Source organism: Pongo abelii, chromosome 8, assembly GCF_028885655.2.
Source record: "Pongo abelii isolate AG06213 chromosome 8, NHGRI_mPonAbe1-v2.0_pri, whole genome shotgun sequence".
NCBI lineage: Eukaryota > Metazoa > Chordata > Mammalia > Primates > Hominidae > Pongo > Pongo abelii.
The window spans coordinates 122322077-122336783 of NC_071993.2; the positions used below are offsets into that span (position 1 = coordinate 122322077).

At 35.5% G+C, this 14707-nt stretch overlaps 1 protein-coding gene across 4 annotated transcripts in view; it reads left to right on the forward strand.

Annotated features, from left to right (window-relative positions):
• Positions 1 to 14707, forward strand: part of ATRNL1 (attractin like 1) — an 839413-nt gene that overhangs the window by 173838 nt on the left and 650868 nt on the right. For all 4 annotated transcript variants that reach the window (XM_024254146.3, XM_024254147.3, XM_054522910.2 and 1 more), the window contains exon 14: positions 11715 to 11847. In XM_024254146.3, the coding sequence (XP_024109914.2) occupies positions 11715 to 11847 (133 nt within the window). The remainder of the gene's footprint in view (positions 1 to 11714; positions 11848 to 14707) is intronic.

The window sequence follows — 14707 nt, forward strand, 5'->3', positions numbered from 1 at the left end:
AAGAAAAGGGAGTTGAAACTAAGTAAAAAATTTGATTGTATAATTAAAAAAATTCTTCACTAATTAATAATTCAAAATATGTAAGTTTTATGATTTTAATCTAATATTCAGAACTTAAAATTGAGGGAAATTTGCAGTTACTGATTCATTAGATTGAACCCTTTTGTTTTCATACATACTCTGTTGTTATATACTTTCCAGTGATACAAGTTGTTTTAATAACAAGATATACTTCAATTTTATTTGAGTTTTAACATAAATATAACATGGTTATGCTTTGAAAATTTAAATTACGTTTGAAGATATCCACTAATATTCATCTAATGGGAGTTATTTTAGTAGAAGTCGGAGTTAAATAAAATAAGACATGGGAATCAGGGACTTGTATTACAGTTCTTCAGAGAAACAGAATCTGTCTATATATATATATACACATACACAGTTTATATATATAAATATATAATATATGTTTATATATTATATATAAATATATAATATATGTTTATATATTATATATAAATATATAATATATGTTTATATATTATATATAAATATATAATATATGTTTATATATTATATATAAATATATAATATATGTTTATATATTATATATAAATATTTGTTTATATATTTGTTTATTTGTTTATATATTTGTATATTATATATTTGTTTATATATTATATGTAAATATATAAACAATTTATTTGTTTATATATTATATATTTGTTTATATATCTATATATTTGTTTATATATTACATATTAATGTATAAACAAATATATATAAATATATAAATATAATATATATTTGTTTATATATAATATATAAATATATGTATATATATAATGAGATTTATTATAAGAAATTGGCTCATGTGGTTATGAAGGCTGAAAAGTCCCAGGATCTGCCATCTGCAAACTGAAGACCCAGGAAAGCTGATGATGTAAATTCTACTCTACGTATGGAGGCTTGAGAACCAGGAGTGCAGATGGTGTAAGTCTCAGTCCAAGAGCAAGAAAAGGCAGAGAGAGGAAATTCTTTCTCCCTCTACTTTGTTGTTCTTTCAGGTCCTCAATGGATTGGATGACGCCCACCATAGGGAGAACATTTTACTTTACTTGGTTTACCAATCAGTCTCATCCAGAACCGCCCCCGACAGGCATATCCAGAAATAATGCTTAGCTTAATATGTGGCCACCCCATGTCTTGGAAAAGTTGACACATAAAATTAACCATCACAAGTCTACCCCTTGTCAACTTGTCACCTATACATATCTACATAAACCATACTTAATTTTCAAATGAAGATAATAACAAGGTCATAATTCTACCTAACATGTTACAAGTATCCTGTGTACAACTGGAAAACACATCAATCTCTTTCCCAGAAAAGGAGGTAAAGTCCTTGAGTGATATTTACTCCTCTCCTTGATATTCTGTAACTTAAATACTATGATGTAAAATCAACAGTACTTAAATTCTGATATGAGCATCTTATGTTACATGATGAGGGAATAAGAGAGGAAAGAAAACAAAGATATTAACACACACACACACACACACACAGATGTATTCTTAGCAAAATGAGGAGGAAATACAGTCCTTATTTCTGTAACTGATCATGTGGTTGTAGCTAATATTTATACGTATATTCTTTTTTTATTATACTTTAAGTTCTAGGGTACATGTGCACAATGTGCAGGTTTGTTACATATGTATACATGTGCCATGTTGGTGTGCTGCACCTATTAATTCGTCATTTACGTTAGGTATATCTCCTAATGCTATCCCTCTCCTCTGTCCCCACCCCATGACAGGCCCCAGCAATTCCTCAAGGATCTAGAACTAGAAATACCATTTGACCCAGCCATCCCATTACTGGGTGTATACCTAAAGGATTGTAAATCATGTTCCTATAAAGACAAATGCACACGTATGTTTATTGCAGCACTGTTCACAATAGCAAAGACTTGGAACCAACCCAGATATCCATCAATGATAGACTGGATTATACGTATATTCTCACCTAACCATTCTGTATTTCCTTTACCTTCAGCAAGCACCTTACCTGCTTGTGGTTTTTTATCTGTTGGGGTGACTCAAACCTTTATTCTTGAAGGGTCATTCTTCATTAGTAGTCCTGCTTGAATTGGATTGTTGTAGTTTTCCATTGATCTTAATCACAGGGTAATATAATTTGGACATTTGTCCCTGCCCAAATTTCTGTTGAAATGTAATCCCCAGTCTTGGAGGTGGGGCTTGGTAGGAGGTGTTTGGATTACAGGAGTGGATCCCTCATGAATGGCTTGGGCCATCCGCTTGTTGATAAGTGAACTCTCGCTCTGGGTTCACTTGAGATCTGGTTGTTTAAAAGTATGTGGCACCTCCACCTCCATTCTCACTCTTGCTCCTATTCTGCCATGTGAGATGCTTGCTGCCACTTTGCCTTCTGCAATGAGTAAAAGTTCCCTGAGGCCTCTGCAGAAGCAGAGCAGATGCTGGTGCCACATTTCCTGTAAAGCTTGCAGAACTGTGAGCCAACTAAACCTCGTTTCTTTATGAATTACCCGATTTCAAGTATTCCTTTATAGCAATGCAAGAATGGCCCAACACACAGGGTGTAGGGTATGGTAATACTGAAAGATGCCATAAGGGATCTCCTGTATTCTAGACATATTCTTCCTAGCCTCCTGTGTGAAGTAGCAGTTCAGTTTCCCTGTACTAGAAGCAGTCACCCCAACCAGCACAGTAACTCTTCTTTGACTGATGATTTAGAGGTGTAAGGAACCCAAAGTGGCCAAGTGGCAGTCTTAATTTCCAATTCTATGGAATCAGTGTTGTGTTTTCTGGAAAAAATTATTCCTTCCTCTGGAATTAAGACATCTAGGTCAGCAAAGAATAAGGTCACAGGAGTAGGAAGAAACATTTTGCTGATGAATTACTAGGGAAAATAGTGAGTAGTACCACTCCCATTTCCACCCCTTGATTCTTGGACCCATATATGCTGGCTGTGAGAGAAAAAGCACCATATATTGGATGCTGACCCAGAGCTTATGTGGCTTTCTGGAGAACCCTTCTCTCAGCCTTGCAAGGTATTACTACGTAGCTGGCACTGTAACTGAATCGTGAAAAGCCCATTCCACTGTTTTATGAAACAAGTTGCTTGACAATTGTAGGGAACATGATAAGACCAATGAGCATAGGCCCATTGCTGTCCTCCATGTGCTGTGATGTGAGTTCCTTGGTCAGAAGCAATGCTGTGTGGAATACCAAGCTAGTAGAGAAAGAATTCTGTAAGTTTACTGATGGGAGTTATGGCAGAAGCATTGTGAGCAAGGAAGGCAAATCTATTGCCAGAATAAACGTCTGTTTCAGCAAAAACAAAATGCTTCCCTTTCCTTGATTGAAGCTGTATCAACCTGCCTCCAGGTAGCTGGCTGATTACCTAGGGGGATGGAACCATATCAGGAGCTCAGTGTTGGTTTCTGCTACTGGCATATTGGGTACTCAGCAGTGGTCATAGCCAGGTTGGCCTTGGTGGATGGAAGTCCATTTTGCTGAGCCCATGCATAATCTCCATCCCTGCCACCATGGCCACTTTGTCCATGAGCCTGTTGGGTGATGACACAGGTGGCTAGGGAAGAAGGTATCCACAGAAGTGGTCATCTTATACCTGTGATTATTAAAATACTCTTTTACTGATGTCACCTTTTGGTAAACATTTATGCTGGATACAAGTATCTTCACTGATTTGTCATTCAGTGAGATCTGTCCACATCCCTTTTCCACAAATTTTTTTTTGTCACCAATTTTCCATTCATGTTCCTTCCAAGTTCCTGACCATACAGACAAACCATTGGCCACAGCCCATGAATCCATACATAATTGCACATCTGGCCATTTCTTCTTCCAAACAGAATGAACAATGAGTAGCACTGCTTGATTTTGCCCACTGGGAAGATTTCCTTTCACTACTGTACTTCAGGGAGGTCCCAGGAAGGGGTAGCAGAACTTCAGCAGTCCTTTTTTGGGTGGTACCTGCATATTGTGCAGAACCATCTGTAAATGAAACCAGTCTTCTCTTCCTCTGTCAAGTGATCTAGGGAACTTCTCATGAAGCGATAGGTCAGACTGGGAGAGAGAAGGCAGTATGGCAGAAGTGGGGATTGTGGGCATTTGGGCCTCTTCATGTGACTTAGTTGCTCCTTCTGGGCCTCCTTGAGCCTGATCATGTATATACCACTTTTATTGATAGAGTGCTGCTGTGCATACCCAACCTCATGGGTTGGTGGGTCAGATAACACCCAGTTCATGATGGGCTGAAATCACATGATAATTTGGTGGCCCATGGTTAAACATTCAGTTTCTATTAAGGCCCAGTAGCAGACTAAGAGCTGTTTCTGCTAAAGGAGAGTAGTATCTGCAGAGGATGGTGATGTTTTGCTACAAAATCCTAAGGGTCTGCACTATTATTTGCCTACAGGGGCCTGCCAAAGGCTCCAAACAGCATCCTGTCTGCCACTGATATTTCATGTACCATTGCATCTGCAGGATCATGTAGCCCAACTGGCAGAGCTTGTATAATAGCCTGGACCTGTTGCAGAGCCCTCTCTTATTCTGAGATCTACTTGGAATTCGCAGCTTTTTAGATCACTTGGTAAATGGGTCAAACTAACATACCCCAATGAGGAATGTGTTACCTCCAAAATCCAAAGAGGCCTATTAGACATTCTCCCTCTTTTTTCTTTTGGTTATAGGAGGGGCCAGAGGCAACAACTTAACATTCACCTTTGAAAGGGATATCTTCACATGCCCCGTACTGCTAGACCCCTAGAGATTTCACTGAGTTAGAAGGCCCCTGAATTTTAGATGAATTTATTTCCCAACCTCTAACACCAAATATCTTGCCAGTAAGTCTAGAGTAGTTGCTACATCTTGCTCACTAGGTCCAATCTGTGTGATGTTATCAATATTATGGATCAGTGTGATGTCTTGTGGAATGAAAAGGCAGTTAAATTCCTCAGAACTAAATTATTACATAGGAGTGGAGAGTTGGTATACTCCTGAGGTAGAACAGTGAAGATGTATTGCTACCATTGCCAGCTGAAAACGAACTGCTTCTAGTAATCTTTACTAACAAATTTCAAGAAAGAAGCATTTGCCAGATGTTTAGCTGCTTGCCAGTTGCAAGGGAATGTGTTAATTGCACAAGCAATTAAACCACATCTGATAAGGCAATTATAATTGGTATTACCACTCGGTTAAGCTTATGGTAATTCACTGTTATTCTCCAAAATCCGTCTGTCTTCTGCATAGACTAAATAGGCAAATTCCATGGGAATATGGTGGGAATTACCACCCCGGCATCCTTTAAGTCCTTGATTGTGGCACTAATCTTTGCAATCCCTCCAGGAATGGAGTATTGCTTTTGGCTTACCATTTTTCTACATAGAGGCTGTTCTAGTGGCTTCTTCTTGGCTTTTCCCTCCATAATTGTCCTCACTCCACAGGTCAAGGAACCAGTGTGAGTTTTCTTTCAGCTGCTGAGTATGTCTATTCCAATTATGCATTCTGGAACTGGGAAAATAGCCACAGGATGGGTTTGGAACCCAGTGGGCCCACTGTGAGAGGGACCTGAATTCCATTGATCATCTGGCAGTCACAAGCCTCTGACTGGTGGCCCACAGTGATGTTTTGGGTCTCCTGGAATTAATGTCAGTTTAGAACCAGCATCTAGTACTGATACTGATTATTTCCCTTTCCCCAGTGCATAGTTAGGATTTAGTAGGATTTCTATATATTTTACTCCTAGGAACAACCTCATGCTCAACTCACCAATGCCATAGATGTAAGCAAGTCAGACTATTCCAATTGCTGCTTTAACTCTGCTGTTCATCATAGTAACCTCACCCACCTTACCTTTGTTAGTTGAGTGCTGCTACCTGGCCCCTGCCAACCTAGATCCAATTATTCCTGTTGCATTTATGTTTCCCAATTCAGTGGCTGCACTTCCCACTGCAAGGCTGGGCATACAGAAAAGAACAATCATGGAGCTCTTCAAGGATGCCAGTGCTCCCCTCCCAAGTTTATTCCTTTCAATACTGGTGAAAGGTGTGTCTTCTGGACCCTCTCAGTGAGGGTGAGCAGATCTTAAAGGACAAATCCACTCTAACATTCCAATCTCCCTAAGCCATTAAATGTCTTCTATATTAAACCAAGGCAGATCCAGCATTTCCAAGTCACTCACTGTGGGCCACCTTTTGGTCTATGTTTTAGCCAACTAACAAAAAGAGCCCTTTCTGACTCTCCAACCTATAACATTGAATGTATAATTTCTGCTTAGTGAGCCCATATCAATAAATTTTGCCTGATCCAACTTTATGTTTTGTCTATCGTTTTCCCATACTTTTACTGTTCTGAAGGCTGGGAAGTCCAAGATCTTGGTGCTAGTAGATTTGGTATCTGGTAACGGCCTACTTTCTGGTTCACAGAAGATGTCTTTTCACTGCTTCCTCCCCTGGTAGAAGGGGAGCTCTTGTGTCTTCAACCGCTTATAATGGTGTTAATCCCATATATGAGGACTCCACCATTATGATTAAATTACCTCCCAAAAGTTGCACCTCCTAATAACATCACAGTGGGATTGGGTTTCAAAATATGAATTTTGGGAGATGCAAACTTTCAGTCCATGACAGACATTTAGATATGAAAATACAACATATCTGAGTGAAAACAGACATATCTTAAAAATTGTATTATGTAAATTGCTATCAAGTATTTATAAAGTGGTGTTTTGCTTTATATTTTATTCGATGATGATGTGTTAACAAGGAAAGCATTGGATGAGATAGTGTAAGAGAGCAGATGGTACTCGTAATTTAGAATTTGATGTAATGTGTCCTTTAGACAGTTTTATCAGAATGTCTTGTGATTAAGCTAAACCAAATGTTAACGGCAAAGAGAGGTCTTTGGGATTTCAGTCTAGATTATATACATTGATATCCTATTTCATATAGGTCAAACAATGTGCTTTATTCTCAGATATTTTCATTTAAAATTTATATCTCAGTATATTAGAGTGAAGATCAGTAGAGTAGTGGTTACTATTCATAAGTGTGTCTGGTTTATTAGGCCAAAAATGCCAGCTGTGTTTCAGAATAATAGCTTTCTTTTACCGTTGATTAACTTGGCTCTATGTGTGATTGAAATATATTTTCATTTTTTGTACTTGTTTAGTATCAATAAATACTATGTTTTTCTTAATGAAGAGCAGTAGAGTTCTTTGGATGGAGACTCTGTTACCATTGTTATTCTAAAGATTGACATAAAACTATTATTCTTTTTCTTATTCCAACATGTTTAGCCATTCTCATGTCATTTTTATAGGTTTTTTTATTTATCTGATACTTCAGGTAAATTTAATTATTTTTGTTAGCTATCAAATGTTTAGAACTATAATGATTATATAGAATAATGCTAATATTTATATACTATATGAAAACAAAAAATTATGAATCAGAACAAATAACAATAAGAAAGTTTATGTTTCTAATGAAAATGGAGTGGTTGAAAAAGTCATAAAGTGATTTGAAATTTACAAAAATGTATCTTCTGTAATTTTTTAGGATGAATAAAGACAAAAATTATGTCTGGGTACTTTTTATCTATTACTTTACAGTAAGTATAATATGCTCTAATAGAAATTAACAACTTTGGAATGGAGGTGATGGCAATGTATTTTATGAAGGAAGTGGCTTATAAATAAATACTTGGTGAGTGAAATTTAAAGTCTCTAAGTGGTTAAAAATTGCTTCAATAAATTTTATCTATAGGATAGCTATAACTTAATTTTAACTCTTAACTTTATTGAGTGAAAACAAATATTTAGCTCCCTTACATGAGAAGGCCTGAGGTGTTTATACCTATAGTCAAAACAAAACAAAAAGATTGAGGTGGGGGCTCAATGTTTAGCATTAAATCTTTGTATTTTCTTTTCTTATAAAGTAGAGCCACAGGAAAAGTTGAGCCAAAAATTTTAATATTTATTTTTCATGAGTTAGGTTTTATCATAGGTATTGATAATATGTGAATTATCTGAACCTGGGTATATGTAAGGAACCACCATCAAAGTTTCTATATTGTCTACTTTTTTTCTTTCTTGGAAATTAACTTTTAATCTCTCAATGCCAGGATTAGTTGAAATATGATTACATTACGTAGATTTGGAAATAAAATAAAACTTTTGCAGATTCTTTGAAGCCTCAATGGAGGAAATGTGACAGATATGTACAGAAGAAATCTCAATTAACCAGAACCATTATTTAGTGTCTATGGAAGTAAAATTAGTTTGAGTTGTTGTGACAGTCATTTATCTTTTTATATTGTATTGGATTTTGATAAAGCATCTCTTTACCTTTTACTACTTTTCATTTCTGCCTCATTCCCAGGGGTCTGCATGATACTTTTATTAAGACTAGAACCATTTCATGTCATCATTAATGGAAATGACTTTGTACATGACTTTAGTTCTTGAATTGGAAGGCTGTTTTCTAATTCACTGAAAAAAGTTTTTATTAGATGGTGCCTGTTTCAAATTATGTAATTTGCACACTTTATTTTTTAATAAACATTCATTCCAATTCCAAGAACAATAGTTTAACTTGTTAAAAGAAAAACTTAAGACAAAATAAATTTAGCAGAGCTTATTTGAACAAAGACTGCTTCATGAATTGAGCAGCATTCTGAACCAAGAGCTTCGGACACCTCCAGCTATCAATGTGGGCAGGAAGTATTTTTAGACAGAAAAAGGAAGTGACATTTAGGAACATCTTGACTGGCTACAGGTCACCATTTGCCCTATTTGGGCATGGTGTGATGAGGCATTTGCCTTGTATGGAAATAGTCTGATCAGTTGGCAGCATGTGTTTGGCTGAAGCTCAGCTGCTGTGATTAGCTGAGACTAAGCTATCTGTTATAAGAATACACTCATAAATTAGGTTGCAGTTTGTTTACATACTAAATCAGGCCAAATTTAATTTAATCTCCCCTTTTGGCCAGCTGTCAGTTTTGAGAAATTGACCAAAAACCTTAGGCACTAATACTACTTTCTGTCACTATCATAATGGACTTGTTTGGTCTGAATATGGAATTCACAATTTGCAATGTCAAGTCAGTTGGATGATTTTTTAATATTCTCTTTGTGTTTTTATTATTTTAACTATAGTGAGACCATCTGATGTATAACAGATGGCTGCATATGAACATTTAAGACTTGAGAGGGGCTGGGCACGGTGGCTTACACCTGTAATCCCAGCACTTTGGGAGGCTGAGGCACGTGGATCACGAGGTCAGGAGATCGAGACCATCCTGGCTAACACAGTGAAACCCCATCTCTACTAAAAATACAAAAAATTAGCTGGGTGTGGTGGTGGGCGCCTGTAGTCCCAGCTACTCAGGAGGCTGAGGCAGGACAATGGCGTGAACTCGAGATGTGGAGCTTGCAGTAAGCCGAGATCGCACCACTGCACTCCAGCCTGGGCGACAGAGCAAGACTCTGTCTCAAAAAATAATAATAATAAAATAATAATAAAGACTTTTGAGAGGATATGGCCTACTAAGGAGACTATTATAATACTATCATGAGGGTAATATTAAGAGACTGAAGTATACTTCTTAATAGGTGCTCCCGTGAATCAAGTTGGTCAAAATCAAATATACCAACAACAAGCCAGAAGAGGAATCTACTTGTTTTAATCAATTATCTCGTTTGTTGATTTCTTAAAACTGAATTTCTATCATGTTGGACATAATTTTCCAAGGGCAATAGGAGGTGTCATCTGTTGCACACACTCTTCCCTCTTCAGTCAACGGATAGGCCAAAGCAATCGTGTTATCTAAAACAACTTTAGCAAGAGAATTTAAAGATGTTTGATGGGCAAGTGTAGCCAATTTCTGCTATAGTAGCTAATGTTTGAGACAGATTTCTAATCATAGTCTCATTTACATTTATGCCAAGCCAGGGAAGGAACATTCTACCAAAAGATGCCCGTTTAGGGATAATTAGACTTGCTGGCAAACTCCTCTTTATTCTATAGTTAAATTAAGAGGTGTAGACCAATGTTCAATTTCCAGTTGGTTATTGGAAATAATCATGACAATTCTAACAGTATTACTGTTAAAATCCCTATTCGACATTTTCCATTTATTGAGACATGGAGTTGCTCACATATATGGTTGGTTGTTAAATCCTATACAGATAAAAATATACCCTGGAGAGGCACGACAGACAGTTCTGTGCTTTGTGTGTTAGGGGCCACAGTAGAGAAGCACTAGTAATATTTCTTCAAGACTCCATTATGAAATCATTGCATGGTTGAAGGATCTTGACAATTAAAGGGATTAACGTGATAAATTTCTCTATTCAACCTATAACTGTTGAATTATCTTTCTTTTGGTTATCCTATTCAATTTCTGGCATAATGTAACTGCAAATCCCTCATTATAGGTTTTGACTACTGTTAGATTTAAACAAAGAACCTGATGTGTGAATCTAAAAGCCTAACCCTATACAGAGGATCAGATATTGCTCTTAGAACATCAGAGAAATTTGTTAGAAGGTGAAGCAGAGAATCTCTAAGATCATTTAAGGATTTAGGTTTAACATAACATATCCAACATTCAGTTACGTTCCCTGCAAAAGCTATTGATTATGAAATCATAATAAGCATGTTATCTTCCTGGGTATACATAAAAAATAAAAACAGAGAAAAGAGGAAAAGGACCATGGTTTCATGGTGACTAAGGAAAGAAATCTTGATGTGTCTTCTTGGGAAAGCTGTTCATGTCTAGGATGTCATTTGTTTCTGAGGAGAAAGGTCCCTGGTCAATTTTGCCTTGAGGTTTCCAGTGGGTGTACTGTCCCGAGACTGGAAGGGTCCTCTTAAATTGAGAAATGTGGATCCAAGGCTCAGGCTCAAGGCCCTGAAGTTTTGCTTCAGAGAAGAACTTCGTGTAGTCCCTTGCAGCTGACTTCAAGGGCAGTCTTTCTCTGGTGTCTCTTTTGAAAAGACCCAGTCTCCAGGGTGTAGACCATGAAAGGTCTGGTTGTCATCAGTTCGTGGTGGCTTCTTCTATCGGGTGAAAATATACTTTGGCAAAATGCATTAAAGCCTTGCAGTATCAAGTCATGTCAGAGTTTATAAAAGCAGTAGATACATGAGGTTCTATTATTAGGGGCATAGGCCTTCCAGTAACCATTTTATAAGGGGTCAATCTGTGTTTTCCAGTGGGAGTGGATATGATTGCCATTTTAATTTGTAATACCTTTGAACAAGGCAGTGTAGTTCGCTTTGCCTAATGCCATTGTGTTTATAATACCTTATTTGAATATTTTGCAGTTTGTCCATTGAAACACATGCCTCTATTGCTGTGATTGGCTGAGACTCAACTATCTGTTACAAGAATATGCTTGTAAGTTAGGTTGCAGTTTGTTTAATCCTAAATTAGGTTGTAGTTCACCACTTATAGAGGCAGCTTTAGGCCAAATTTAATTTAATTTAATAAACTAATGAAATAAGAGAGTCTGATTCAGTTGAATTGTATTTGGAGTTAGAAATGTTTATTTTAAAGTTCACCAGAGGATTTAAATACACACTGAAGTTTAAGAATCATTGCTGTACAAAGGTGAAAAATAACACACTCTTTTAATTTTCTAGTCTGTCAAGAACTACACCAAATGTCATGTGAGAAATGAGCAGATTTGTAACAAACTTACCAGCTGTAAAAGCTGTTCACTAAACTTGAATTGCCAGTGGGATCAGAGACAGCAAGAATGCCAGGCTTTACCAGGTAAAGATTTCAAAATTTAGTAAATGAGTTTATGGTCTACAGATAAATACTGACATAGAAAAGTACATTTAGTAAGGACACTACATTTTCTAAAATTAAAGTCATAACAAATATCAACCTATAATATTGTAGTACTAATAGCACTGTTTCTACAGGAAAAGTTTTTTGATTACATATTTGCTTCCAATTATTTTAAGGTGTTCATATATTTATGATACTGTTGAACTGATTAGATACCTTTTCATTGAAAAAAAATCTTAAAAATTTAGAAAATAATAAGCACTCAGACTTAATATTCAGATTTAACAAATACTAACATTTTGTCATATTTTATTTAAGTGCCCTTTATTTTCCAAACTCAGTGCATATTTTCATTATACATTATAACATTTATAAAAAATATTTTAAGGCAATAATAATATAGAACATATTTATTATATATTATATATTTTGCGTCTCTATATCCTAAAATATATATATTTTGTATTTTCCCTCTCTGTATCCCAGGGTTTTAAAAAATTACATATATAATATATTAACAATAAATACATAAATATATTACTTATATCATATGTAACATATAATATATTAAAATTATGTATCTAGTAATTTTAACTATATAAATATATAATTTATATATTTAATAAATTTAAACCATAAATTTATATATTATTATATTACATTTATAATATATAATATAATATAAATTATATTTTTATATAATATATTATCCTATATAATATAATTTTATAATAAATACATTTCTTATAATAAATATCTGCTTTTATGAGAATCCGAATTTTACAAACTACAGCAAAGCTCATTTTTAAAAGTAATTTCACTTTTTCACAGTTAATATTGCTAGTGGATGCTAAGTACTCTTCCTTTGAAATATAAAAGATAAAATTAGAAAATTGAAAGGTAATACAGGCATTTAACCAGTTCTGCTTGTTATACAGATAAACTGAGATCCATGCTGGTTAAGTGATATGCTAAAAATTATGTGGCTTGTAAATGACAGAGTTGTAGCTATTAACTAGGTGTTTTATTTCTGTTTAGTATTTTGCCTCTCTTTATCCCAGGGTTTTTTTTTTTTTTTTTTTTTTTTAAAGAAAAGTTTCTGAGCCTATTTAATTCTAAAACATATTGGAAAATTCCATCACAGAATTTGTCTGAAAGAGAATCTTTCTTACAAGTTAATGTAATAAAAATCAAAATTATTCTGCCTTTAAAAATACCATTGAGGCCAGGTACGGTGTCTCACACCTGTAATTCTAGCACTTTGGGAGGCTGAGGTGGGTGGATCACTTGAGGTCAGGAGTTGAAGACCAGCCTGGCCATCATGGTGAAACCCCGTCTCTACTAAAAATACAAAATTTAGCTGGGTGTGGTGGTGGGCACCTGTAATTCCAGCTACTCAGGAGGCTGAGGCAGGAGAATCACTTGAACCCAGGAGGTGGAGGTTGCAGGGAGCAGAGATCGCGCCATTGCACCCCAGCCTGGGTGACAGAGTGAGACTCCGTCTCAAAAACAAACAAACAAACACACCATTGAGGCACTGGAATGTCATTCATACTTTGAATTTTGTTTACATACTGGCCCTTAAAGCTTTTAAACAGTGCGATGTGCATGTGTGCTCATTTTGAGAAAGATAGTATTAATAATGCAGTAGGCAGGGTTTAAGAAGCAACAGTGAGATGATACTAAGAAGTTGAAAGTGGTATTGATCTCTAAGAATTAAACTATAAAATGAAAATGTAGATCAATGAAAATATTTACAAAGTTTCCTTAAAATGACAAGGTTAATCTTGGACCAAAATAAGATTCGAATGAAGGAATGTATATATTTAAAGGAATATTACTTTGATAAGAATGGAAATTAGTTGCCATTGGAAGTTTGGAAAAATGATAGTAAAGTTACTTTTAGTAGTACTCATTTACTCATTCCCTAGGAAAAAAATGTTGCTTTGTTATAAAGGCTCCACTTGACCCGGCTATTATTTTGGAGATGTAATGAAATATATTATGCACAAATTCCCTTTTCTTAATTCATATTTACTAAGCAGCCAACTGGCTATATATCGTTTGATTTCCATTCAGCTTATCTCAAGGAAGTAAATGCTCTAAATAGAGGGCCCAGTCTGTAGAGCAGTTGTACAATTGCATGACAATTGGTGTATTGCATTTTTTTTACATTGATCTCATATGAGCTTGGCAATTTGAATTTATCTCACTAAACTCATTATAAATTAATTGCCTTCTTTTTAACCCCACTGCTAAGTTGATGCTCAATACTACAAAAGCCTGAAGTATAAAAATATTCAGTTTGGTAGTATAATTTAGTTTAGCCACAAAGGCCCATGCATTTGTTTTTTTTGGATGATTTGTCAATGAACTATTTTTGTTCTCACTAAAAAATAAATGAGGAGACAGGCAATAATAATCTAAATTCTTACTTGATTCAGTAAGGTGAGAAAAACCATAATTTAAGAAAAGTTTTGCATTGTAAGGAGAAGTTTTTTGGTATTTTGGATTTAAAATGACTGGGAAAATTGAAACACATATAGCTTGAAACTGAAAACCAGGACATGCTACACAGTCTTATTAAATGATAATTATAGTTTATTGAGGGATTACTATGTTCCAACTGCTGTGAGTTATTCATGGTACCCAATTTAATCCTTAGAGCAGCAACCATGAATGAACAGGAGTCCCCAAGATGCTTTCGAGTGGGTCCATTTGGTGAAGACTAATAGTACTGAGACATTATTTGCTTTTAAAATTCTCCATTTGTTATGGGTTTACCATGGAGTTTTATAACGGCTATCTGATGTATGCTATTCCAATAGACTGAATGTAG